Consider the following 26,749-nt stretch of genomic DNA (forward strand, 5'->3'; position numbering starts at 1 on the left):
AATAATAATAATAATAATAAACGATGACATTTATTAAGCGTTTACTATGTGCAAAGCACTGTTCTAAGTGCTGGGGAGGTTATAAGGTCATCAGGTTGTCCCACGGGGGGCTCACAGTCCTAATCCCCATTTTACAGATGAGGGAACTGAGGCCCAGAGAAGTGAAGTGACTTGCCCAAAGTCACACAGATGACACCTTCCACCCTGGGTCAAGATACCATGGGTCCCCAAGCTTGGTTGGTCAAGCGTCGTGGAGAAGCGGCGTGGCCTGGTGGATAGGGCACGGGCCCGGGGGTCAGAAGGTCATGAGGCCGTGGCTTAGTGGAAAGAGCCCGGGCTTGGGAGTCAGAGGTCATGGGTTCTAATCCCGGCTCCACCACTTCTCAGCTGTGTGACTTGGGGCATCATCATCATCAATCGTATTTATTGAGCGCTTACTATGTGCAGAGCACTGTACTAAGCGCTTGGGAAGTACAAATTGGCAACATATGGAGACAGTCCCTACCCAACAGTGGGCTCACAGTCTAAAAGGGGGAGACAGAGAACAAAACCAAACATACTAACAAAATAAAATAAATAGAACAGATATGTACAAGTAAAATAAAATAAGCAAGTCACTTCACTTCTCTGGGCCTCAGTCCCCTCATCTGGAAAATGGGGATTAGGACCGTGAGCCCCACGTGGGGCAACCTGATGACCTTGTATCTACCCCAGCGCTTAGCACATTGTAAGCGCCTAACAAATCCCACTGTTGGGTAGGGACTGTCTCTATATGTTGCCAACTTGTACTTCCAGTGCTCTGCACACAGTAAGCACTCAATAAATACGATTGATGATTGATTGATTATGGGGGTCTCTCAGTGCTGGTGGATGGGGAAACTCTCAGCTTCCCTTTAGCCGGAGAGCGGGGAATTCTCTCAGTGGAAGAGGGGGAATGACCCTCGTTGCCCCCCCTCCCCAGCTCCCAGCCCCCTATCCCAAGATGCTGGAGGAGGAGGCGGCCGAGACAGGGCGGGGGGTGGGAAGAGGGGGCTGGAACAAACCAGATGGCCCGGGTAGACACATCTGGGAGCAATCAGTGCGGGGGAAAAATCGCTCTTTCTCTCTCCCTCTCTGCAAACCCCACCTTCCCCGTGTCCGTCCCTCCCCTTCCCCCTCCCAACTTAACGAAAACTTCTTCCTCCCGCCTGAGAACAAAGCCCCCCTCAAGGGCTGCCTTTTCCGTGGCCTCCGCCCAACAGAAAGCCCCCCGACCCACCCAAGTGAAGGCCCCCAATCCAGACTGGGGGAGAAAAGTCCCCCTGCACCCCGGGAGAGGGGTCTCCGTGCCCCCCTCGGTCAATCAATCAATCAATCAATCGTATTTATTGAGCGCTTACTGTGTGCGGAGCACTGGACTAGGCGCTTAGGGAAGTCCAAGCTGGCAACATATAGAGACAGTCCCTACCCAACAGCGGGCTCACAGTCTAGAAGGGGGAGACGGAGAACAAAACCAACCATACTAATAAAATAAATGGAATAGATAGGTACAAGTAAAATAGAGTAAGAAATCTGGACAAACATATATACGGGGGCTGGGGGGAAGGGAAGGAGGTAAGATGGGGGGGATGAAGGGGCTCAGTCTGGGAAGGCCTCCTGGAGGAGGTGAGCTCTCAGTAGGGCCTCCTCCTTCCACAGTGGGAAGTTTTCGAGAGCTTGGAAAGGGGGGGGGGGGCGAAAGCATGGGATGCGGGGGGCTTCCCAGGTTCCCCTCCCATAAAAAAAAAGGGTGGGGGTTGTCCCCAGCCGTGGGCCCAGGGGTTGGAGGGCCAGCCGGCTCGGCCTGCTCCCCCTCTGTCGTCTGTCCCTCACCTGAGCTGTTTTGGAGGCTGTCCTCTCTCCTGGTCGGCCTCGGAGCCGTCTGGCCGGAGCCCCCTCCTCCCTCCAGCCTCCCCGCAGCTGTAGCCTGGCTGGTCCAGCCCGACAGAGGGAGGCCCGGCAGCCTGGGCCCCCAGCCTCGCCCTCCGCTGGGTCCTAATGCTAGCCCCGTCCCGGCCCGGGGGGCCCCGGGGTAGTGGGGGGGACGGGGCAGGGCCAACTTGGACTTCCCAAGCTCTTAGTCCAGTGCTCTGCACACAGCAAGCGCTCAATAAATACGACTGATTGATTGATGGATTGGTCCCGGCTCCGCCACTCGTCTACTGCGTGGCTTTGGAAAAAGCCACTTCTGTAATAAAAATAATAACAACGTTGGCATTTATTAAGCGCTTACTACGTGCAAAGCACCGGTCTGAGCGCTGGGGAGGTTACAAGGTGATCAGGTTGTCCCCCGGGAGGCTCGCAGTCTTAATCCCCATTTTATGATGAGGTAACTGAGGCACAGAGAAGCCTTCCTCTCCCCCTCCTCCCCATCCCTCCCGCCTTAACTCCTTCCCTTCCCCACAGCACCTGTATATATGTATATGTTTGTACGTATTTATTACTCTATTTATTTTACTTGTACCTATCTATTCTATTTATTTTATTTTGTTGATGTGTTTGGTTTTGTTCTCTGTCACCCCCTTCTAGACCGTGAGCCCACTGTTGGGTAGGGACCGTCCCTACATGTTGCCAACTTGTACTTCCCAAGTGCTTAGTACAGTGCTCTGCGCACAGTAAGCGCTCAATAAATACGATTGATTGATTGATTGATTGAAGTGACTTGCCTAAAGTCACACAGCTGACGAGTGGTGGAGCCGGGATTTGAACCCGTGAACTCTGACTCCAAAGCCCGGGCTTTTCCCACTGAGCCACGCTTCTGTAAGGGCGTTTGTTAGGCGCTTACCGTGTGTCAAACGCCGTCCCAAGTGCTGGGATAGACACAAGTTGATCAGGTTAGTCACAGTCTAAGTAGGAGGGAGAACAGGAGAACTGAGGCACAGAGAAGGGAAGGGACTTGCCCCAAGTCAAGCAACTGGCAGAGCTGGGATTAGAACCCAGGTCCTCCGTCTCCCCGGCTCGTACTCTTTCCACTACGCAACTTCTCTAACTCACTTAACAGCCTCGTGCCTCAGTTTCCCCGTGTTTAATACGGGGATGATTGCCTGAACCCTACCTCTCAGGGGGTGTTGTGAGGGGTAAATTAAAATAACTAATGGAAGGTGCTTTGGTAATAAAGGCACCCCAAAGAACTCAGTTGAGAGAAGCAGTGGCGTCTAGTAGAAGGAGCACAGGCCTAGGAGTCGGAGGACTAGGGCGTTTTAACCACAGCTCTGCCTCTTGTCTACTGTGGGCCCTTGGGCAGGTCCCTTCACTTCTCTGTGCCTCAGTTGCCTCACCTATAAAATGGGGATTATTACTATAAATCCTATTTAATGTAGAGACTGTGTCCAACCTGATTCTCTTGTGTCTACTCCAGAGCTCTGCATAGTGCCTGGAACATAGTAAACGTTTAATAAATGCCATTTTAAAAAAACACACAAAAGTGACTGGGGCAGTCCTGGGCTGGGGAGCTGACTGGGAGGGAGAGTCCTTAGAGAAGCAGCGTGGCTCAGTGGAAAGAGCCCGGGCTTTGGAGTCAGAGGTCATGGGTTCAAATCCCGGCTCCACCAAATGTCGGTTGTGTGACTTTGGGCAAGTCACTTACCTTCTCTGTGCCTCGGTTACCTATCTGTAAAACGGGGATGAAGACTGTGAGCCCCCGTGGGACAACCTGATCACCTTGTAACCTCCCCAGCGCTTAGAACAGTGCTTCGCACATAGTAAGCACTTAATAAATGCCATAAAAAAAGTCGGTCAGAGGACGAGTGACCCGTCCCGCTGCCCTGTGCCTGCTCCTTCGAATATATGCTAGAGCTCCTCCTCCCCTCCCTTGTGCTGTCCTCCAGGAGTGGGGCTGGGGTCTCTCTGTTAAAGGGGCTGGGCTACAGCGGCTCTGTAGGATCCCTTGAGGGGCCGGGGGCCGGGTCCTCCCAGAGAGGGGGATGGAATCCAAACATGGATGGCCCTTTGCTCAAGGCCCCGTTGCAGGAGAATTGGAAGCAACATACGTCCTGCCCATGGTTCCTTGGATTCCCCCCAGCTCCTAGCATCTCCACCTTGCTGCGGCCTCCTCTCAGCCAGAAGCTCCTCACCCTGGGCTTCAAGGCTGTCCATCCCCTCGCCCCCGCCTACCTCACCTCCCTCCTCTCCTTCTCCAGCCCAGCCCGCACCCTCCGCTCCTCCGCCGCTAATCTCCTCACCGTTAGGCCTCGTTCTCGCCTGTCCCGCCATCGACCCCCGGCCCACGTCATCTCCCCGGGCCTGGAATGCCCTCCCGCTGCCCATCCGCCAAGCTAGCTCTCTTCCTCCCTTCAAGGCCCTACTGAGAGCTCACCTCCTCCAGGAGGCCTTCCCAGACTGAGCCCCTTCCTTCCTCTCCCCCTCCTCTCCCTCTCCATTCCCCCCATCTTACCTCCTTCCCCTCGCCACAGCACCTGTATATATGTATACGTTTATACATATTTATTACTCTATTTTATTTGTACATATTTATTCTATTTATTTTATTTTGTTAATATGTTTTGTTTTGTTCTCTGTCTCCCGCTTCTAGACTGTGAGCCCGCTGTTGGGTAGGGACTGTCTCTAGATGTTGCCAACTTGGACTTCCCAAGCACTTAGTACAGTGCTCTGCACACAATAAGCGCTCAATAAATACAATTGATTGATTGATGTTTATGTTTGTATGTATTTATTACTCTATTATTTCTTTTATTTGCACATATTTATTCTATTGATTTTATTTTGTTAATATGTTTGGTTTTGTTCTCTGTCTCCTCCTTCTAGACTGTGAGCCCATTGTTGGGTAGGGACCGTCTCTATATGTTGCCAACTTGGACTTCCCAAGCACTTAGTCCAGTGTTCTACACACAGTAAGCGCTCAATAAGTACAATTGATTGATTGATGTATATGTTTGTATGTATTTATTACTCTATTTAATTTGTACATATTTATTCTATTTATTTTATTTTGTTAATATGTTTTGTTTTGTTCTCTTTCTCCCCCTTCTAGACTGTGAGCCCACTGTTGGGTAGGGACCGTCTCTAGGTGTTGCCAACCTGTACTTCCCAAGCGCTTAGTGCAGTGCTCTGCACACAGTAAGCGCTCAATAAATACGATTGAATGAACGAATGAACAAATGAAATCCCGGCTCCGCCAATTGTCAGCTGTGTGACTTTGGGCAAGTCACTTCACTTCTCTGGGCCTCAGTTACCTCATCTGTAAAATGGGACAACCTCATCACCTTGTATCTCCCCCCCAGCGCTTAGAACAGTGCTTTGCACATAGTAAGTGCTTAACAAATGCCATTATTATTATTCAATTGTATTTATTGAGCGCTTACTGTGTGCAGAGCATGAGCGCTTACTGTATGCAGAGTGCTTAGTACAGTGCTCTGCACACAGTAAGCGCTCAATAAATACAATTGAATGAATACTAATAATAATAACGATGGCACTTATTAAGCGCTATGTGCAAAGCACTGTTCTAAGCGCTGGGAAGGATACAAGGTGATCAGGTTGTCCCACGTGAGGTTTACAGTCCGTGGCTCAGTGGAAAGAGCCCGGGCTTTGGAGTCAGAGGTCATGGGTTCGAATCCCGACTCCGCCACATGTCTGCTGTGTGACCTTGGGCAAGTTCACTTCACTTCTCTGAGCCTCAGTTTCCCCATCTGGAAAATGGGGATGAAAACTGTGAGCCCCCCGTGGGACAACCTGATCACTTTGTAGCGCCCCCCAGCGCTTAGAACAGTGCTTCGCACATAGTGCTTAACAAATGCCAATGTTATTTATTATTATTATCCCCATTTTACAGATGAGGGAACTGAGGGATGAGGACCGTGAGCCCCCCGTGGGACAACCTGATCACCTTGTAATCTCCCCAGCGCTTAGAACAGTGCTTTGCATATAGTAAGCGCTTAATAAATGTCATTATTAACTAAGGAAAGCCTCACCTTTCAGGTCTGAAACCCGCTGGGGCCTTCCTGCTCCGGCCCGGACCCGTGGTACAGTGCGGCCACCGGGACAACGGTCAACTTCGGCCCCTACTTAGTTCATCGAAGGGCCTGACGGCGGACTCTTTCTAATAATAATAATAATAATGATGGCATTTGTTAAGCGCTTACTACGTGCAAAGCACTGTTCTAAGCGCTGGGGAGGATACAAGACGACCAGGTTGTCTCACGGGGGGCTCACAGTCTTCATCCCCATTTGACAGATGAGGGAACTGAGGCTCAGTGAAGTGGCCCAAAGTCACACAGCGGACAAAGTGGCGGAGCCGGGATTCGAACCCATGACCCCTGACTCCCAAGCCTGTGCTCTTTCCACTGAGCCACGCTGCTTCTCTAATCCCAGTTCTGCCACTTGTCCGCTGTGTGATCTTGGGTAAGTCATTTAACTTTGCTGCGCCTCAGTTCCTTCATCTGCAAAATGGGGACGCAATACCTGTTCTCCCTCCTACTTAAACTGTGAGCTCCATGTGGGATCTGATTACCTTTTATAATAATAATAATAATAATTCTGGTATTTGTTAAGCACTTACTATGTGCAAAGCACGGTTCCAAGCGCTGGGGAGGACATAAGGTGATCAGGTTGGCCCATGTGGGGCTCACAATCTTAATCCCCATTTTACAGATGAGGTAACTGAGGCACAGAGAAGTGACTTGCCCGAAGTCACAGCTGACAAGCGGCAGAGCCGGGACTTGAACCCATGACCTCTGACTCCCAAGCCCGTGCTCTTTCCACCGAGCCATGCTGCTTTTATCTTCTCCAGTGCTTACTAATTAACAATTTTGCTATTTGTTAAGCGCTTACTATGTGCCAAGCACCTTTCAAAGCGCTGGGGGAGATACAAGTTGATCAGGATGTCCCACGTAGGGCTCACAGAAGCAGCGTGACTCAGTGGAAAAGAGCCCGGGCTTTGGAGTCAGAGGTCATGTGTTCAAATCCCGGCTCCACCAATTGTCAGCTGTGTGACTTTGGGCCAGTCACTTCACTTCTCTGGGCCTCAGATACCCCATCTGTAAAATGGGGATTAAGACTGTGAGCCCCCCACGGGACAACCTGATCATCTTGTAGTCTCCCCAGTGCTTAGAACAATGCTTTGCACATAGTAAGCGCTTAATAAATGCCATTATTATTATTATTATTATTATTTATTATTATTATTATTATTAATCCTCACTTTCCAGATGAGGGAACTGAGGCACAGAGAAGTTAAGTGACTTGCTCAAAGTCACACAGCTGAGCAGTGGTGGAGCCGGGATTAGAACCCACGACCTCTGACTCCCAAGCCCGCGCTCTTTCCACTGAGCCACGCTGCTTAGTACGTTGCTTGGCACATAGTAAGCGCTTAACAAATACCACTATTATTATTTCCCCTGAGGCAGACAAGCTCCGGGAGCATGGGCCTGGGAATCAGAGGACCCGGCTTCTAATCCCGGCCTTGCCACTTGCCAGCTGTGTGAACTGAGGCACAGTGCAATTTCTCTGGGCCTTAGTTCCTTCAACTGTAAAATGGAGAGTCCACATCGGTTCTCCCTTTTCCTTAAGACTGTTAAGGAGCAGCGTGGCTCAGTGGAAAGAGCCCAGGCTTGGGAGTCAGAGGTCATGGGTTCAAATCCCAGCTCCGCCAATTGTCAGCTGTGTGACTTTGGGCAAGTCACTTCTCTGTGCCTCAGTTACCTCATCTGTAAAATGGGGATTAAGACTGTGAGCCCCCCGTGGGACAACCTGATCACCCTGTAGCTCCCCAGCGCTTAGAACAGTGCTTTGCACATAGAAAGCGCTTAATAAATGCCATTATTATTAGTAGTATTATTATTAGCCCCATGTGGGACAGGGATTGGGTCCGACCTGAGCGCTTAGAACAGTGCTTGAAGGTCACATATCTATTTTACTTGTACATATTTATTCTATTTATTTTATTTTGTTAATACGTTTTGTCGTCCGTCTCCCCCTTCAAGATGGTGAGCCCGCTGTTGGGTAGGGACCGTCTCTATATGTTGCCAACTTGTCCTTCCCGAGTGCTTAGTCCAGTGCTCTGCACACAGTAAGCGCTCAATAAATACGACTGATTGATTAACAAATACCAAAATTATCAGATTATTATTATTAGAGCTGGGGAATGCTTGAGCAGGGGGTTATGCCACAGGGTGATGGGGGGAGGAGTGCTCTCTGCATCTCCTCAAAGGTCAGAGAGGAACACTCACCCTACAAGTCACAAGGCCCAGGAAAACCACATGGATTTATTTCTTGGATTCACCGGAAGCCGCCCCAAACAGCGGCTTCCCAGAATCTCCCCAGATCTGTACCCCGACCCACCCCAGGATAAAAATAGATATTTGTATTTTGGGGGGTCCTGGACCTGGGACCCAGGAGGGAGGGCATTCCTTGTGGCCGCCGACTCGGCCCGTCCCGGGTGGGTAAGGGGGCGGGCGGGAATGAAGGCGAGGCGGTGTGGGCCGACGGCTGGACTCCTGTGGCCCGAGCGCTCCGGTTTACGGCACTGCCAGGGAAGCGGCTGAGGCCGCCGAGCCGGTAGCCTCGGTCCAGCGCTGGGGAAGGCGGGAGGTGAGGCCGGGGAAGCTGGGAGCCCAGGCCTGGCACGGGGGGAGCTGGGATAACTTCCCCAACAGAGGTGGTGGGCGATGGAGGAGCTGCCTCGGGGTTGCGGGTTTGCCCCTCGTCCTGGGCTTGGTTGCGCCTTCCTGCTTGGCCCCGCTCTGATGGGGCGAGGGCTCAGCCCCGTCCTCACGGTGCTGGGGAAGGGAACCATACTGGAGAGGATTGGGGGTCAGGGGCACCTCAGGACAGGAAGGGTCACAGTGTCAGGCTACTGGTTGAATAAATAAAGCCATGGGGAAAGAGGTAGGGAAATGGGGGGGTGGGGGGCCACGCTGGGGAGGGCCCCCGAGGTGAAGGGCAGTCCCTCGGCAGCTCTCCTCCCCGTGCCCCCCTCCCAAGAGAGAGGTCCGAAGCCTGAGGCGGCGGCCGGCCGGGGCTACCTCAGCGGGGCGGCAAAGATGGGCTGGTGGAGCGGGGGCCAGCGGCTCTGTTGTTGGGCCAGTTCCTGCTCCAGCCGCTTGTACAGCTTCTTAGACGCCCGTCTGGGTCGCAGGCGACGCAGGCAGCTGAGAAGCCCCTGGTCCAGGGCACACTGGGCCAGGAAGATGAGGGGGGAGTTAAGATTGTGAGGGAGACCTCACCCCACTTCCCACCTTCCAACCCCCTCCAGCCTGCCCTCTCTCCCAGCCCGGCCCCAAGTCCCAAGGTGTCTCGGCTGAGGGCATCCTTGGCTCTCCCGGCATGGCTCTGGCCCCCTCCCTGCCCACCCCCACACCGGCTCTGCCCTCCCTCCCCGCCTTATCCCAGCTTGGCTCACTGGAAAGAGCCCGGGCTTTGGAGTCAGAGGTCATGGGTTCAAATCCCAGCTCCGCCCATTGTCAGCTGTGTGACTTTGGACAAGTCACTTCTCTGTGCCTCAGTTCCCGCATCTGTAAAATGGGGATTAAGACTGCCCCCGTGGGACAACCTGATCACCTTGTAACCTCCCCAGCGCTTAGAACAGTGCTTTGCACATAGTAAGCGCTTAATAAATGCCATTATTATTATCATCCCCACCTCCAGCACGGAGGCCACGACAAAGTGGAGCGCGGCCATCCCGAGGAGCAGCAGTTTGAAGTGTCCATCTCCGATGCTCCGCAGCTCCAGCATGGAGCACAAGAAGCTGGGTGGGCTCAGGGTCAGCCAGACCAGGAGGGCGCCCAACACAGTCAGGGCCAGGAGGAAGAGCACTGAGGCCAGGAGACAGGGGGTGTCACATACACAGCGGGGCCCGGACCTCCCCCAACACTGACTTCCATCCCCCTGTCCTAGGGCAGACGAGTCACCCTCCCCCCAGCAAACCAGCAGATGACCCAGACACTCCTAGACTGTGAGCCCGCTGTTGGGTAGGGACCGTCTCTATATGTTGCCAACCTGTACTTCCCAAGCGCTCAGTACAGTGCTCTGCACGCAGTAAGCGCTCAATAAATACGATTGAATGAACGCTCCACCGGGCCCTCACCATTGGTGTAGAGAGGCCGGCGGAAGGGGTGGCCTTTGGACATGGCCACAGCCAGGGTGAGGTACTGGAAGCTGGAGACGCAAAAGACGACGGTGTTCTCGTAGTTGGGCAGGTTCCACGGGGCCATGACGGTGCTGTTCAGAGGGACGAACCTGCCGGGGCCGAAGGGAGGGCGAGAGGGCAGGGCTCAGGGAGGGGAGTGGGCCGGACCTGGGGAGGGGAGAGGGCAAAGGAGCCCACGGGTCTCTCCGACTGCTCTAGCAATGGAGAGGGCTCAGCTTCTTCTCCTGCTCCAGTAATGGAAGGCCCAGAGAGGGTAGGTTAGTGGCCCCAGGTCAAACAGCGTGTGAGCAGCAGAATGGGGATTGGAATCTAAGTCCCCAGCCCTCGATTCTTTGTCTTTGAGCCCCTGCTGGGGCCGTCTCCCTTCCCAGCCCCTGCCCAGGCAACCTGGGGACATTTCCCGGCAGTGGTCCCCTTGAGGGGGGGTCGCTCTCCCTCTCCCACCAGGACCTCCACTCAGACATCCATTTTATGGATGGGGAAACTGTGCCCCGAAGAGGAATCCACGCTCCCCGGGACCAAGCTGGCTCAGGGGCCGGTCCGTGTGCCCAGCCGCGCCCCCCTGTCCCCCGCCTCCCGGGGCCTCACCAGGGCTGGCCGGTGGTGACCAAGTAAGCAGAGAGCTGGGTGCCTGCCAGCAGGGCAGTCTGCAGGAGGAGGCTGCCCAGCACGGCGACGCTGAGCAGAGCGCCCTGCGGCCGTTTGACGCCCAGCTCCCGGGCCGGCCCGGCGCTACCCATCAGCATGGCCACCGTGCTCGTGATCACCAGGTCGATGAACAGGAACTGCAGGTCGCTCAGGTTGGTGTTGATCTGGGGAGGGGGACCAGATGGGATCTCCTCACCGTACCTCGCTCTCGCCTGTCCCGCCATCGACCCCTGGCCCACGTCATCCCCCGGGCCTGGAATGCCCTCCCTCTGCCCATCCGCCAAGGTAACTCTCTTCCTCCCTTCAAGGCCCTGCTGTGAGCTCACCTCCTCCAGGAGGCCTTCCCAGACTGAGCCCCTTCCTTCCTCTCCCCCTCATCCCCCTCTCCATCCCCCTCATCGTACCTCCTTCCCTTCCCCACAGCACCTGTATATATGTATATATGCTTGTACATATTTTTTACTCTATTTATTTATTTATTTATTTTATTTGTACATATCTATTCTATTTATTTTATTTTGTTAGTATGTTTGGTTTTGTTCTCTGTCTCCCCCTTTTAGACTGTGAGCTGACTGTTGGGTAGGGACTGTCTCTATATGTTGCCAATTTGTACTTCCCAAGCGCTTAGTACAGTGCTCTGCACATAGTAAGTGCTCAATAAATACATTGATGATGATGATGATGATGGGGAGGGGCGGCAGGCTCAGCCTCCAAGCCCCCCGTTACCTACATGCCTTCACTTCACACCAGCTCTTCCCTAATTTATCTCTGCTTCCTACCAACGCCTTCCCTCCTGTATCACCTATACACTTTGTTCCGTCTTCCCTCAACCCCTGGGAATGCCCCCCAAAACACCCTCCCACACCCATATCCTTAGGCTCCCTTAGGATTCCCTCTCCCTGAAATTTATTTTAATATGTCTGTCTACCCTGCTAGGCTGTAAGTTCCTTGTGGGCAGGGATCTGTTGGGTTTTTTTAAAGGTCTTTATTAAGAGCTTACTATGTACCAGCACTAGAAGCAGTGTGGCTCAGCGGAAAGGGCCCGGGCTTTGGAGTCAGAGGTCATGGGTTCAAACCCCGGCTCTGCCAATTGTCATCTGTGTGACTTCGGGCAAGTCACTTAACTTCTCTGTGCCTCAGTTCCCTCATCTGTAGAATGGGGATTAAGACTGTGAGCCCTCCATGGGACAACCTGACCACCTTGTGACCTCCCCAGCACTTAAAACAGTGATCTGCACATAGCACTTAATAAATGTCAGCATTATTATTATTATTACACTGAGTGCTGGGACAGACACAAGCTAATCGGGTTGGACACGGTCCACGTCCCACATGGGGCTAACAGTATTAATCCTCATTTTGCAGATAAGGTAATGGAGGCACAGAGATGTTAAGTGACTTGTCCCAGGTTACACAGCAGACAAGTGGCAGAGCCAGGATTAGAACCCAGGCCCTCCGTCTCCCAGGCCCATGCTTTATGCACTAGGCCACGTTGCTTCTGTACCAATTCTGTTGTATTTTACTCTCCCAAATGCTTTGCACACACTTAGAGCTCCATCAATATCATTGATTGACTGACGGTACAAATTGAGCACTGTCTCCCTCTGCTTGTGGTACAACTGGCTCAGGGCTTGGGGACTTGAGGCATGGCCGGCACAGATATTTATTGAGTGCTTACTGTGTGCAGAGCACTGTACTAAGCGCTTGGGAGAGGAAAGGGGTCAAATGGGGCCAAATGTACCTGCAGTTGTGACACTAAGGGCTTTTTCTGTTTGTAGAGCTGGTCTCATAGGTACCTGTCTCTCCAGTTCCCTTCTGACTCCAAGAGAGCCAGAACAGGGACTGCTGGCACCCCCCTGGGCCTAGCCCAGCACTCTGAACACCGTTAGGGCCCGGTTAGAGAGTGGACAGACTGGCCAAAGGTCAGCTGGCGTCTCACGCTCCGGACCCCCCACACTCACTGTGTAGAGCAGCAGAACCGACATGAACTGGATGAGGCTGTACAAGGCCATGAACTTGAACACGCCGAACGAGGTGACCAGAGAGCAGCGACCTTCCCTGGGAGGGACCGGGGTAGGGGGAAGGTTGACACCATCAGATACTCCTTCCTCCCCCCAGCACCCACCCCTCTAGACTGTAAGTTCGTTGTGGGCAGGGAACGGGTCTGTTATACTGTTATATTGTACTCTCCCAAGCATTTAGGACAGTGCTCTGCACACGGAAAGCGCTCAATAAATACGACTGACTATGGTGGAGGTGTTGAGGGGGCAGATTCCCACCTCTCCCCCTCTTTGCCGACCTGGGAGAGGAAAGTCAACACCCAGGACCCCGCAGAGAGCCGGGGACCCATCAGGCCTCTGAGGCTTCTTTGGCTCTTGGGGAGGGAGATGGAGCACGAAGGATGACGGATAAAGGTGGAGCCGGCTGCTCTCTGGGGCATGGGCAGGGATAATCTGGGCATCTGGGACAGCGGGTGGGGAGGAGGACACAGAGAGAGGGCTCCCCGCCCCCAGATTCCTCCCCCATCTCCTCACCCCACGTACCTGATGACCCTGGGCACACACTCAATGTTTGCCAGGTGGGACGTGAAGGGGGCGGCCACCGAGGCCTCCGCCTCCGCCAGGGAGATGCCCACGTCGGCTGCCTTGAGAGCCCCGCAGTCATTGGCGCCATCCCCGCACATGGCCACACAGTAGCTGCCCGGCACGGGACGGGACAGAACGAGACGGAGCCAGTCAGCTGGCAGGCTCCAACTCCCGGGGCCTCTCCAGGGACTCCCTGCCCCTCTAGTGGGGCAGCGGGGCTCCTGAGGATAGGGCTGGCCCAGGAGGCAGGACTCCTGGGACCCTTCCCCAGAGCAACCCCGGCTCCCTCGGGTCTTCTCCAGCCCCCCTCGCGCCCCCCGGGGAGGCAGCTCGCTCACTCCAAGCTCTGGAAGCAGGACACCAGCTGGGTCTTCTGGTCTGGGGTCATGCGGGCGAAGACCGTTCCCCGGAGCAGGATCTGGGGGCGGGGAGCGGTGAGGGTGGGGGGTCAGATGGGGGTGGCTTTGGGAGCGGGGAAAAGGGGGATCCGGCCAGCAGCTGCAGGAACTGAGGCCCTGGGGGTGGGGAAGGGGAGAAGAGGAGAATCCGAGGGGAGAGGACGAGGGGCAGTGGGGGCCACGCACCTTGGGCAGCAGGTCGGGGAAGTGCTCCAACACCACCCCAAACGACTTCCCGTCGAGGGCCAGGTGGCACGGCTCCGGCTCCTCGGCCAGGGTCAGCACCTGGGGACTCAGCAGTTCGGTGCCCTCCCATGCCCACCCCACTCCCTTCCTTCCTCCTTCTGCCCCAGGGGAAGCCTGCCCTTTGGTGGTGGAGCTATGGGGAAGCACATAGGGAAGCAGCATGGCTCAGTGGAGAGAGCCCGGGCTTTAGAGGTCATGGGTTCAAATCCCGGCTCCGCCAAATGTCAGCTGTGTGACTTTGGGCAAGTCACTTCACTTCTCTGGGCCTCAGTTCCCTCATCTGTAAAATGGGGACGAAGGCTGTGAGCCCCACGTGGGACAACCTGATCACCTAGTATCCCCCCAGTGTTTAAAACAGTGCTTGGCACACAGTAAGCGCTTAACAAATTCCATCATTATTATTATTATTATTATGGGGGTGACAGATGACACAGGGAGAAGGCGACCTCAGGGTCAGGGGACCCTGCCCGTCTCCAGATGAGATGGCGACTGAGGACGTCTGGGTGACGGGGAAGCAGAGGGGCTTGGACTGAGACAGGGGCCCTGAGGGTTGAGAAAGTCCCACGGACGGGGCAGGCAGACTCACCTCTGCTTGACCGCTGCCTGGGAGGTGGTCCGAGGGGGCAAACAAGAGGGCGGCAGGCTTGCTGCCGCTCGGGGCCGTGGCCCGGACAAAAACTAGCCGCTCGTGGGGCCCCACCATGCCACAGCTGCGGGCCACGCTGATGGCCGTGAACATGTTGTCGCCTGGCAGGGCCAAGATGGGCGGGCTGAGCTACCCAGGGTGGGGGAGCGGGCAGTGTAGAGACCCTGAGCTTCTCAGGGTGGCAAGGGGCAGGATGAACCCCCGCCGTGAAGATCCTCCTCCCTCATGAGCCCTCGGGTGGCTGGGCACCAAGATGGTCAAGTGAAGCTTTCAAAGCACCTTAACACGGCCTCTGCCCCTTCTCCTGGGTTGACCCGTCACCGCCCCTGGACAGGGCAGTGAGAGGCTGGAGGAGCTGGGTAAACTATGTTCTGGGATCTCCCGTCAGACATCCTGCCCAACCCCGGGCTGAGGGCCAACCCCTGCACCCTATCCCCGCCGTGGCTATCCCTGCGTACCAGTGACCATGACGGTGCGCACGCTGGCACAGCGCAGCTGATGAATGGTGGGGGCCGTTTCTGGCTTCAGCACGTTCCGCATAACCAGGAGTCCCCTCAGGGTCATCCCACTTTCCACCGCCTCCCTGTCCAGGGGTCAGAGCCAGGAGGGGAAGTCAGATCTTGGAGCGGCAGAGGCGGGGAGGAAGAGTGTGTGCATGTGCGTACGTGAGAGAGGGAGAGAGAAAAAAAGAGAGCAAGCGGACGCGTGCGCTGGACGGATTCAGAGCAGTGTTGGGCGGGGATGGTGCCATGGAGGGCAAGGTTGGACATGTAGGGGATGAGGTCAGAGCCTAGTTGAGATTTTGGGATGGTGTGGAAGGTGGCAGGGAGGGCGCTGGCTTTCAGACCTCGCCAACCCCAGGATCTCTCCATCCGACCTTTCCCACCAGCTTCCGCAACTCCCAGGGGTCCCATCCTCCACATCCTTCACCGAGTCCTCCAGGACCCCACCTGGTCAGCTCCTGGGCCGCCTGGAAGCTGGGGGTGGCGGCCAAGCTCTTGGAGGCCAGGCCCAGCACACGGAAGCCATCTGTGGTGTAGCGCAGGAGGGTCTCGGAGAAATCCCCGGGCACTGCGGGCGGAATCAGACCTAAGTGATCAGCCCTGGGAGCTTCTTTTTGCGGACAGGTAAGCCGAGGCCTGCCCAAAGTCCATCAGCAGTGACGGAGCTGGGCCTGCAGCCCAAGTCTCTGGTCTCCCCCAGGCCCAAGCTCTCTCCACAAGACCACACTGCTCTGGTTGTTCACGGAGGATGGGGGCACACTAGCGGGGTTAGGGACTTAGGCACAGGAGGCAAAGGCTGGGCACACGGGGGGCCCTCGCCAGCCTTTGGAGTCCGGGGGACGCCTCGGGGACTCACCCGACTCCGGGGTGCAGAGGCTGGCCACCAGCTCGGGGGCCCCCTTCATGTAGGCCTCGGGAGGGGAGCCCCCTGGCCAGGTGACCACCACGCTCATCCGCTGCAGGGACGATGAGAAGGGGAACCGCTGGAGGATCCCAGCCGGGACCTGGTGCTTCTGGAGGGCGCGGGGACGGAGGAGCCCGGGGCTCAGCTCTGCGGGCCAGGACCCGGGGCCCACAGACCAGGGGCCAGCCCCTGCCCGTGCCCCCCCCACACCCATCGCCCCCCGGCCCCAGCCCCTCTCACCGCCTCATGCAGCTGGTCCTCCGGGGCGGGCGGCCTCATCACCGCCAGCACCTTGGTCCCAAACTCACCAACCACCAGCACGCCACCGCCTTCCTCTGGGAGCTGAGAAAGGATGGTGAGGTGGGAGACGTCCCGGAGCTGGGCAGCACCTGGGGCGGCGGGGGGAGGGGGCCAAGCCCACGACGGGAAAGATCGGGCCTCGGCCGGGTGGACTGCGCTTTCCGGTTCAGCCCAGACAGCCCTAGACCTGGGGGGGGAGTGCGGTGCAGGTGGGGGAAACGGGATCCCTGGATCGCTGGCCTCCCCTGGACAGGCCACGAGCTGTGGGCCCCCAGGGTTTCAGGGAGCCGGGGGGCAGGGGGGAGGGCTGGGGCTGGACCGCCCGGCCGTGAGAGCCGGCTCCCCTTACCCAGCCAGTGGACTCGACCATCTTGAGGTCGATGGGGTCTCCGATGGGCTGGTCCTTGAACAGGGAGATGGTGTGGCAGGTGGCCAGCGTGCTGAGCAGGGGCCCCGGGGGCAGGAGGCGCGGCTCCTGGACCAGGGGCAGGAAGGTCGGCCCCCCCGGGGGCATCGGCTCCCCCAGGGGCACCACCCCCCACACATCCAGGCCTTCCTCGGTCAGCGTGCCTGTCTGCAGGGGACAAGTGAGGAGGGGTCGGACTTGATCCCCTCCTAGACTGTGAGCCCGTCGTTGGGTACGGAAAGTCTCTATATGTTGCCAACTTGTACTTCCCAAGTGCTGAGTACAGTGGTCTGAACACAGTAAGCGCTCAATAAATACAATTGAATGAATGAATGATCCTGAACCCCGGCTGCCCCTTCCCCATCAGACTCTGGGGCCAGAGGGAGACGGGTCCTCCTGTCCAGCCCCCGGCCCCTGCAAATCCCTCCCAGCCCTGAGCCAAGGTTCAGACTGCCTCGCTGGACGTTCCGGACCCGGGGACTCCCGGACAGGCACACGTGCCGGGATGAGGACCAGGACCAGGCCTGGGGGTGGGATACGGTTCGTCCTTGATCCTGGGAAAGACCCTCCCTCCCCCTCGGAGCTGGGCCAAGCCCCCTATAACTGCTTCCATGGCATGGCCCCCACTCGGGGCGGAGCCAGACGTGCCGCCAAGTCTTAGAGCTGAGAGACCAATGCTGCATCTTGGGGGCAATGCCCTTTGACTGCCCTGTCCTGTGCCCCCGTTCCCTGGATGTAGGGGCCTCTCTGCCTTGAGTGGGGTTTCCTCCCGCTGCTCCCATCCCACCCTGGGCCAGTGCCCATCTCCAGGACCACCTCTGGGGCCAGGCAAGCCTTCCCCTACAGGCCCTCCACCACGGTAGGTATCATCACTGTTCTATCCCTACGCTCCTTACCCACCCCGGCACCAGCCCCCACGTCTCTCCACAACTCCCCGTGGGCCCCCATGCCCAGTCTCCTCCTCCGCCCACCTTATCGAAGCAGACGAGTCGCAGCTTGCCGCCTAGGTTGATGCGCGGGGGGCTAATGCAGAAGATGCCGTGGGCCTTCAGGCGTTTCTGAGCGTAGATGGTGCCCACCGTCATGGCGGCTGGCAGAGCTGGGGGCACCACGACCGTCACCAGGTCAAGCGCCCGCATCACGATCTGCTCCGTGGGCACCTGGCGGGCCGAGCGAAGACCCGGAGAGGAGGGAGTGAAGGCTCATTTTTGGTTTCCCAGGCCGGCGGGCAGGCTGCGCACTGACCACTGACCTTCCTGGTTGGGGGCGGGGCTCTGCGGTTGACTGTCTCTGCGGCTGCTCCTCAGTCACTTTGGTGACCAGGTCAGAGGGTGATGGGACGGACAGGGGTAGAGAGGACCAGGGGTGTTCAGGAGGCTCCAGGAGGACCCGGGCTCAGGTGAGGGGATGGGTTTTGTGAATGCCCCTGGTTCCAGGTTTGGGGGCTCTCTACACACGCTCAAAGAGCACCAGAGTATTCAGCCCCATCAGAAAAGTGCTCCCCGGGGGGGAACAGAACAGTGCCAATGAGCACTGAGACCAGAAAACAAATTGGCGATGGAGTTCAGAGGGAAAATCAACAGGAGGGATGAAAGACTAAACAGGAAAGAACCTCATGGCTCAGTCTTAGGTCATGACACGCCGCCTCAGCAAATGTGGTGGGAAAACTGAGGCACTGGGTGGTGGGAAGTGGATGCGAGGTTCCTTGAAAAGCTAGGTGCCCCCCTTACCCCCCGACCTGGGAGCTGGCCCTTACCCGGTTGCGGATCAGGACGACAATGCTGTAGATGGTGCCCATCAGAGCTGAAAGACAGAGCAGCGGGCCAGGCTCAGCGGGAACCCCGGGTAGCGCCGGGGGAAGCATCTGGGGAGGCACCAGGGGCGGCCCCGGGAAGGCCCAGCCTGGGGGTCCCGGGGAACTTACCGAGGCCCGAGAGGAAGAGGACAAACTTGAAGGCGTCCCGGTAAAACCTGAAGTGGATGGGTTTCGGGTGGAGGATGGAGCTGATCAGATCGCCTTTGTCCGTGCAGAACCCTGGGGGCCGGCCGAGAGCGGGGGCCCTGAGTCCCCGCGGCCCCTCCCGTCCACCCCCGGGGCCCGGCCCAGGACACCACAGAGGGGAGATGGGCCAGACCGGGGGTGGACCCACCTCCCTACCTGCCACAGGAAGGAGGCTCAAACCCTCAGGCCGGGACTTTCCAGATCTGCAGCGTTGTCGCAGCTGGTTGCGGCCTGGCCCGCGCCTGCTCCTCCCACTCGCTGGCACCCTCCTCCCCTCCCTGCAGCCCAAGAATCTCCTGAGGGCAACTGGCCCCCTCTTTCTGAGACCCGGGGCAGGAAGCAATCAATCAGTCACTGTACAAGTGCTTGGGAGAGCACAGTATTAATAGAGTTCGTAGACACGTTCCCTGTCTATAATGGGCTTACGGTCTGGTGGAGAAGACAGACATTAATATGAATAAATAACTTATGGATATGGACATCAGTGCTGTGGGACTGAGGGAGGGGTGAATAAAAGGGAGCAAATCCAAGTGTGAGGGTGGCACAGAAGGGAGTGGGAGGGCTTAGTCGGGGAAGGCCTCTTGGAGGAGATGTGCCTCCAATAAGGAACCGGTAATGCCCTACACTTCTGTCAAGGTCAGTCCTGGGTGCTGAGGCTGAGTGGCTTGTTCTCTGCCAATTGGCCGGAGGGGCTCTCTGTGGAGAACGGAATGAGGGCTATGTAGTTTCACAGAATTTGGACCCTTTGCTTCCATTTATAGTCCCTGACCCTGTCCTGTTTCACTGCCCACTGCCCATGGATCTGGTTCAACTTAGCAAGCGGGGAGGTGGCAGCCCCCTGCTCTCCCCTCTTGGGCCCCCTTACCTGTGCGGGTCACTATCGCCAGGATATCCTGTCCCAGGTGGGCCTTGGCTTGCAGGACCAGGGTGCCGCAGAAGAGCGTGTGCTGCCTGTGCTCCTTTGGGGAGTAGGGCAGGGGGGCTGCCGTGGGCCCACTGGGCAGGGGGGTCTTCGTGATTGGGACGCTCTCTCCTAGGAAGGAGACACCCTGGTGAGGGGCTGAGGGAGCAGAGGTCCTGGGGGAGCAGGAGAGAAGGGAGTCGGGGGAATGGGCAGGCCGGGAGCTGGGGATTGGGGCAGCAGGAGGCTGGGGTGGGCCCCCACCTGTCAGCATGCTCTCATCCACCATGCACTCGCCCGCCAGCAGCGCCGCATCGCAGGGCACCTGCACCCCCTCGGCGGGCAGCACCAGGCAGTCTCCCGGTACCAGGTCCGTGGAGCTGATCAGCTCCTCCTCTGTGGGCAGAGGCCCCCCGGCGCCTCAGTCCAGTCCAGGGCCGGGGAGCCCCCGCCTCCCAGCCGTGGTCCCGCACCAGCTCGCCGGGGCCGGACGGGGTCCCCGGGTCAGAGGGAAGCGGCTGTGCCGCTGCGGGACAGGGCCAGCGAAGGGCCCTAGGGGCTCCTAGCAGGTCTAGCTCCTTACCTCCTCCGGGCCGGCGCACCGTCACATTCACCACCACGCTGGCCATACGCTGTAGGCTCTGGCTTTGCTGTGGGCGGAGAGCGGCCTCAAGCCCCAACTGAGGGCCAGCCCCGTGCCCCAGCCAGCGTCCCGCGCCCCTCAACTCTCAGCTGGCACTGGCTTTCCATTTCGCCGCCCAGGGCCCCCTCCCTCCGACGGCGAATCTCCAGGCCGGAGAGGTGGCTATTCTGGGGAGGGCGGCGTGCGGGGCCCGGGGAGGGCACGAGGTGGACAGGGCACGGTGGGCGGGCGGGCTCTGATTCCCCATCCTGGCCAGTCCAACGCGGGGCTCCGGGTGGTGCAGGTGTGCCCGAAGACTCCATCCTCACTGACTACCCTCTACAGAGGCCTGGGGAGCCTCTTGGGGCTCGGCGGGGGGTGAGGTGGCCCACCAGTTCCCCCGAAGCCAGTGGGGTGGGGGAGTGGGCAGCTACTTCTGCCCCTCCCCTCCCCCACCCTTACTGACTTCTCTTCTGAGAACCGTCGACCATTCCCCACCCCACCAGGCCCCCCGCCCCCATTCCCGGCCCACCTTCCTTGTCTCGTACAGAGACAGCCCGATGGAGCTGGCGGAGATGAAGAGGATGCAAGCAGCATAGTAATAATAGGCATCGCACACCCACAGGATGATGCTGAACACCTGGAACACGTAGAACGGGTTCAGCACCTGCGGAGGAGACGGACAGCGGGGAGGGGGCAGTCACAGGTGCCCAGCTGAGGCCCCAGGGGCCCGAGCCTCTCCTGGGTGGATAGAAGGGTGGTTTTCATCGCTCTCATTTGACAGCGGGGTAGGCTGAGACCCAGAGAGGCTGAGCGGCCGGCTTGGGGCCACCCGGCCGATCGACAGCGGAGCCGGGCGAGAGCCCACCTCGTCCACGAGCAGCCGCAGGTAGGACTTGACTGGCACTTGGATCACATTGGGCCCGTAGATCTTCTTCCTGCAGGAGGAAAACGGGAGGTCAAAGGCAGGGCGTAGAAGCCCGGGGAGAATAAGGGACGACGGCTGTGTCTCTCCCTGGTACCGGGGGAAGGGGGAAGTGGTGTCTGTCCAGCGGCTGCCTGTCAACTTACGAATCAAGCAAAAACTCCTCACTCTCGGCTTCAAGGCCGAGAGTCATCACCTCACCCCGTCCTACCTCACCTCCCTTCTCTCCTTCTGCAGCCCAGCCCGCACCCTCCACTCCTCTACCACCGCTAACCTCCTCACTGTACCTGGTTCTCGCCTGTCCCGCCGTCGACCCCTGTCCTGGAATGCCCTCCCTCCGCACATCCGCCAAGCTAGCTCTCTTCCTCCCTTCAAAGCCCTACTGAGAGCTCACCTCCTCCAGGCCTTCCCAGACTGAGCACCTTTTTTCCTCTCCTCCTCCCCATCCCCTCACTCTGCCCTACCTCCTTCCCCTCCCCACAGCACTTGTATATATTTGAACAGACTTATTACTCTATTTTACTCATACATATTTACTATTCTATTTATTTTGCTAATGATGTGCACATAGCTTTAATTCTATTTGTTCTGATGATTTTGACACCCGTCTACATGTTCTGTTTTGTTGTCTGTCTCCCCCTTCTAGCCTGTTGTTGGGTAAGGACCGTCTCTATATGTCGCCGACTTGCACTTCCCAAGCGCTTAGTACAGTGCTCTGCACACAGTGAGCGCTCAATAAATACGACAATGAATGAATGGCTGAAGCCCCTCAGGGAGGGCTTCCCGGACAAGAGGAAAGAAAACCCATCTGTTCCTCCAGAAGCTCCCAGCTCTGTGGGCGGCTCAACCTCCAGGACACCCACCCTCTCCTTCCACTGGGCAGTCAGGGGGCAGTGACGGGAGGGATTCTGCACTTTACAGATGGCCAAACAGGTCCAGAGAGAGATAAAATGACTAGTCCTCCCATCCCCATTAATCAAACTCAGGTTCCTTGTTTATCTTAGACAAGTGGGTTCTTCCGTCACCCCGCTGAGCCACAGTAGACGAGGAAGATCGAGTCTGGGCCCGGCTCCCGTCCACTTGACCCCGGGTCCTCGTGGGGTGGGGAGAGGGGAGTCTGCTCTGCACTTACTTGTCTTTGCTCTGCTGGCGGGTCAGGCCGGAGGAGTGGAGGAGCTCCCCACATGTCCAGCCGCTGTCCAGGACGCTGAGGAGAGCCGGAGAGGCCCACGGGTCACTGGGGCCCGGGTGTCGGGGACAATCCGGACACCCTCAGCTCCCACCCCTCTCTTCCAGTCCCTCCCGGTCCACCAAAGGCCTGCTCTGCACATAGTAAGTGCTCAATAAATACGACTGATGATGATCAAAGGCCTGGGGACGGCCAAGCGCTTGGCCTCCCCCTATGTGGGGGGGCAGTCGGACAATTAATCATGGTATTTACTGAACGCTTAAGGTGCGCTTAATAAGCACTTGGAAGTCTGGAGTGAGGCTCCCCCAGCAGCAGGGATAAAGCCCCAGAAGGGGACTCAGTTGCTCTGGGTCACAGGCCTCACTCATAGTGACCCACGGCGGCAGTTCCTGCAGGAGTATCACCAGGCAGTTCTGGGATAGAGGCCTCACCTAGTCCCCACTGGGCCCAATGCGGGTTCACAGGATGGGCACACTACCAGCTCCATTGTTCGGATGGTGAAACTGAGGCCCAGAGAGATGAAGTGATATGCCCCAAGTCCACCAGACCCTCCTCCTGCCCCCAAACCCGGGGGCTCCAAGAGTTTACACCCCTGGCCGTCCTCTCTACCAACAGGCCGATAAAATCTGGTGCCCCCGCCCCCGGCCCCTCACCAGGCTGGACAGAAATCCTGCCGGGCCTCGGTCCAGATGTATCGCAAGCCCTGGAACACGTAGTAGCGCAGGATACTCTTCTGGATGGCAGAGAGGAGAAGGAGAAGCTGAAGCCCCCACCTCCCTGCCCCAGTCCCCCGGAAGGAAAGGGCCCAGGTGAACCTGCCTTCCTCTGCTGGGGGCCAGAGACCGGAGGCCAGGACCAAAGGGCAGGGCGAGGGCGATGGCCAGGACAGTGGCACCGGGGGCCACATATCACTTCGACTCCCACAGCGAGGACGGGTGGGGGGAAAGAGAAGCAGTGTGGACTAGTGGAAAGAGCCCAGGTCTTTGAGTCAGAGGACTTGGGTTCTAATCCTAGGCTGTGAAATTGCTTGCTGCGTGACCTTGGGCTAGTCACTTTACTTCCTCTGTGTCTCAGTTTCTTCAACTGGGAAAAGGGGATTAAATACCTGATCTCCTTCCTACTTAGACTGCGAGCCCCACGTGAGACAGGGACTGTTTCTGACCTAATTAGACCCCAGGATTTAGAACAGTGTTTGAACTTCTAGACTGTGAGCCCGCTGTTGGGTAGGGACCGTCTCTATATGTTGCCAACTCGTACTTCCCAAGCGCTTAGTACGGTGCTCTGCACACAGTAAGCGCTCAATAAATACGACTGAATGAATGAACGAACACAGTAAATGCTTAACAAATACCAAAAAAATAGAGGAGAGCTACAGGACGTTACCTCTTCCCTCCTTTGCAACTGGATGGTGTCTTGCCAATCTTCTTCCTGGGTCACTCCCACGGCCACGTGGTTCCGTCCGTCATCCTGCGGAGCCCCGTGGGCCGGCCCCAGGCTTCTCGGGAAAACAGAAGGGAAGGGGCTGGGAATCGGGGGACCCCAGTTTTGTCTAGCCTGGCCCTGCGCCCTGTGGGTTTGGGGATGCTTGGGGGGCGGAGGCGGGGGCAGGGGACCCAGAGTGTGTAGGGTGGTGGAGTTCCTAAGGTTTCTCCCCTCTAGAAAATGGGCTGCTTCTGACTCACGCCGTGCCCCCAGTTCTCCCCTCGATCAGCTGGACCAAGGCCCGGGACCCACCTGCCATCACTGACGGCCTCAGCCTGCACTCGGGCGGTGAAACGCTGTCCAAATTGGTCCTGGAAGGAAGCACGGAGCACCCGGACTTGGGACCATCCCGAAACTCCCCCGGCCCTCGAGAGCCCGCGCCCTCACTGCCGGGGCACAGAGCTGTCCCCTTGGGCTCCCGGCCCAGCAAAGGCAGGTCCTCGGGGCTCCTTCAAAGCCTCAGGGTCCCTCCCCTCCATTCTGCTCCGACTCCCTGCCCTCAGCCCTCGCCCCCTCTTCTTTCCTGTGGCCCAATCCTGCCCTGGCATCCCCGGCAGCTGACGCCGGGGGCCCCTCGGAAGCAGCGTGGCTTAGTGGAAAGATCGCGGGCTTGGGAGTCAGAGGTTGTGGGTTCTATTCCCGGCTCCTCCACTTATCAGCGGTGTGACTTTGGGCAAGGCGCTTAACTTCTCTATGCCTCAGTTACCTCATCTGTAAAATGGGGGTTAAGACTGTCAGCCCCACGTGGGACAACCTGATTAGAGAAGCAGCGTGGCTCAGTGGAAAGAGCGTGGGCTTTGGAGTCAGAGGTCATGGGTTCGAATCCCGGCTCTGCCAACTGTCAGCTGTGTGACTTTGGGCAAGTCACTTCACTTCTCTGTGTCTCAGTTCCCTCATCTGTACAATGGGGATTAAGACTGTGAGCCCCCCGTGGGACAACCTGATCACCTTCTAACCTCCCCAGCAGTAGGAACAGTGCTTTGCACATAGTAGGCGCTTAATAAACGTCATTATTATTAGTTTCCCTGCAAGGCCTCCTGCGACAGGAGGGCATGCCAGACCCTGGGTGCCAGGGTCCTTGGATTCCTGTGTGACTCGGATGACTCTCCACCCTCTCTGAGCCTGGTTTTCTCCCTCCAAGGCAAGGGTGAGGGTGGGCAAGCCCTTCCAGTGTCCCCGGGAACCGTGGGGCGGGATCTATGCCACAGGGTCCTGAGCCTCCCGGCCCCTCCGGCTCTCTGCTGCCTGACCGTTTCGGGGGGAGCCAGTCTCACCTTGATGATGAGCCAGTCAGCTTGGCCCAGAGGGCAGGAGGTGCATTTGGCCTGGACCTCTAGCCACGGCTTCCAGTGGAAGAGGAGGAGGAGGGCCCCGGCTGTGAGCACAGCCCCCGCGTGGCACAAGCAGACGCGCCACGTGCTGCGCTGGTAGCCGCTCACCTCCTGGAGGGGAAGCCCAGAGGCACTGAGCCTTGTGGCCCCACACCTCCCACCTGCCAGGTACTTGCCGCCCACCCCCCACTGCCCCAGGAGAGGCGGACAGACCAACCCCCTCTTCCCCGTCCCTAGGGAGGGAAAGACAGACTGACCCCCGCCCTGTTCCCAGGGAGAGATGTGCAGACCTACAACCCCATTCACCCCCAGGGAGGGATGGAGAGATTTGAGCACCCCAGTCCTCAAGGAGTGACAGAGCGATCTCCCCCTGGCCTCCGGGGAGAGATGGACAGTCTGACCCCCTCAGCCTCCAGGGAGGGAGAGACAGACAGAATGCTCCCCCCCGACCCCCAGGGAGAGACCACAGACAGCCCCCAGGGAGAGGCAGACCACCCCCGCCTCGAGTCCCCGAGGAGAGATGGACAAACCACTCCCCAAGCCCCCAGGGAGCAATAGATACATCAACTCCCCTCCAACCCCCCAGGAGAGATGGACAGAGCAACCCCCTATGCCCCCAGGAAGAGAAGGTCAGATCGACCACCCCCCAGCCCCTAGGCGAGACGGAGAGACTGACTCCCAGAGGGCAGGGCAGCCTAAGAAGAGGGCTCAGCAGTTCAGAATAACACAGCCCCTCAGCTGGCACCTCATTTCCCCCGGCCCCACCCCAGTACCATACCGGGGACCCAGGCAGACCTCGCCCTGAGCTCCGGGCTCCCCCAACCATCTCCCCAGCAGACGCTGCACGTACCCTCCGGGTCACGGGGGTGCCGGGCACCAGGGTCCCGTAGCGAGGGGGCGGGTGGCTCAGGAGCCGACTGCTGTCTGTGGACACAGGAGCACAGGTAGGTGAGGGCTGGGCTCAGAGCCCTCCTTCCCCAGCCTAGACCCTTCGCGGGCCCATCCAGGCCACGTCCTCTCTGTCAGGGCTCTCCAAGAAGTCTGTTGCTCCGCACCCCTTTACTTCCCAAGACTCCCACCCTATCACCTCATGAGGTCCCCCGCCCTTGTCCACCCTAGCCGGGGCTCCACCCCTAAGCCAGGACCTCAGGTCCTGCCCCACCCCAGAGGGGAAATGTCCCACTCTGCTCTCTGTGGAAAGTTCACCTTGTAGCCAGAGTCCAGGAGCCCCCACGACCAAACAGCCCAGGGCTCCGGCCCCAGTAACCAGGGTTGGAGAGGGCAGCCCCAGCTCGACATCTCAACAATGTTGGAGTGTCCAGCTCCTGCCCAACACATGCCCCCTCTACACCCTTCCTTCCCTCCCTGACCTGAGCTCTGACCACTCCTCACTGGTCTCGGGCCTGGTCCCAGCTGGTCGCCCCTCCAGCATTCCCACCCTTCCTGCCTGGGGCTGCCAAGGCTCAGGGTGGGGAGGGTAACCAGCCAAGCAGATGACTCTTTCGGCCCTCGGTGACCCTCTTTCCCACTTCTGCAAA

The 26,749-nt window shown here is 58.0% G+C and overlaps 1 protein-coding gene across 1 annotated transcript in view; it reads right to left on the reverse strand.

Moving 5' to 3' along the window:
- Positions 1-8,117: 8,117 nt before the first annotated feature.
- ATP13A2 (ATPase cation transporting 13A2) overlaps positions 8,118-26,749 on the reverse strand; it is a 37,233-nt gene continuing 18,601 nt past the window's right edge. The window contains exons 2-29 of the mRNA XM_038746850.1: positions 26,062-26,135; positions 25,155-25,322; positions 24,133-24,191; positions 23,782-23,893; positions 23,052-23,131; positions 22,342-22,416; positions 21,153-21,222; positions 20,817-20,951; positions 20,246-20,312; positions 19,927-20,058; positions 19,627-19,794; positions 18,684-18,794; positions 18,516-18,562; positions 17,731-17,919; positions 16,703-16,927; positions 16,294-16,395; positions 16,006-16,162; positions 15,597-15,717; positions 15,105-15,229; positions 14,587-14,747; positions 13,941-14,039; positions 13,695-13,774; positions 13,315-13,467; positions 12,733-12,829; positions 10,712-10,935; positions 10,061-10,212; positions 9,616-9,788; positions 8,118-9,151 (exon numbers count right to left, since the gene is read on the reverse strand). Coding sequence (XP_038602778.1) covers positions 8,996-9,151; positions 9,616-9,788; positions 10,061-10,212; positions 10,712-10,935; positions 12,733-12,829; positions 13,315-13,467; positions 13,695-13,774; positions 13,941-14,039; positions 14,587-14,747; positions 15,105-15,229; positions 15,597-15,717; positions 16,006-16,162; positions 16,294-16,395; positions 16,703-16,927; positions 17,731-17,919; positions 18,516-18,562; positions 18,684-18,794; positions 19,627-19,794; positions 19,927-20,058; positions 20,246-20,312; positions 20,817-20,951; positions 21,153-21,222; positions 22,342-22,416; positions 23,052-23,131; positions 23,782-23,893; positions 24,133-24,191; positions 25,155-25,322; positions 26,062-26,135 — 3,512 coding nt within the window. The 3' untranslated portion in view covers positions 8,118-8,995. The remainder of the gene's footprint in view (positions 9,152-9,615; positions 9,789-10,060; positions 10,213-10,711; positions 10,936-12,732; positions 12,830-13,314; positions 13,468-13,694; positions 13,775-13,940; positions 14,040-14,586; positions 14,748-15,104; positions 15,230-15,596; positions 15,718-16,005; positions 16,163-16,293; positions 16,396-16,702; positions 16,928-17,730; positions 17,920-18,515; positions 18,563-18,683; positions 18,795-19,626; positions 19,795-19,926; positions 20,059-20,245; positions 20,313-20,816; positions 20,952-21,152; positions 21,223-22,341; positions 22,417-23,051; positions 23,132-23,781; positions 23,894-24,132; positions 24,192-25,154; positions 25,323-26,061; positions 26,136-26,749) is intronic.

Source organism: Tachyglossus aculeatus, chromosome 5, assembly GCF_015852505.1.
Source record: "Tachyglossus aculeatus isolate mTacAcu1 chromosome 5, mTacAcu1.pri, whole genome shotgun sequence".
NCBI lineage: Eukaryota > Metazoa > Chordata > Mammalia > Monotremata > Tachyglossidae > Tachyglossus > Tachyglossus aculeatus.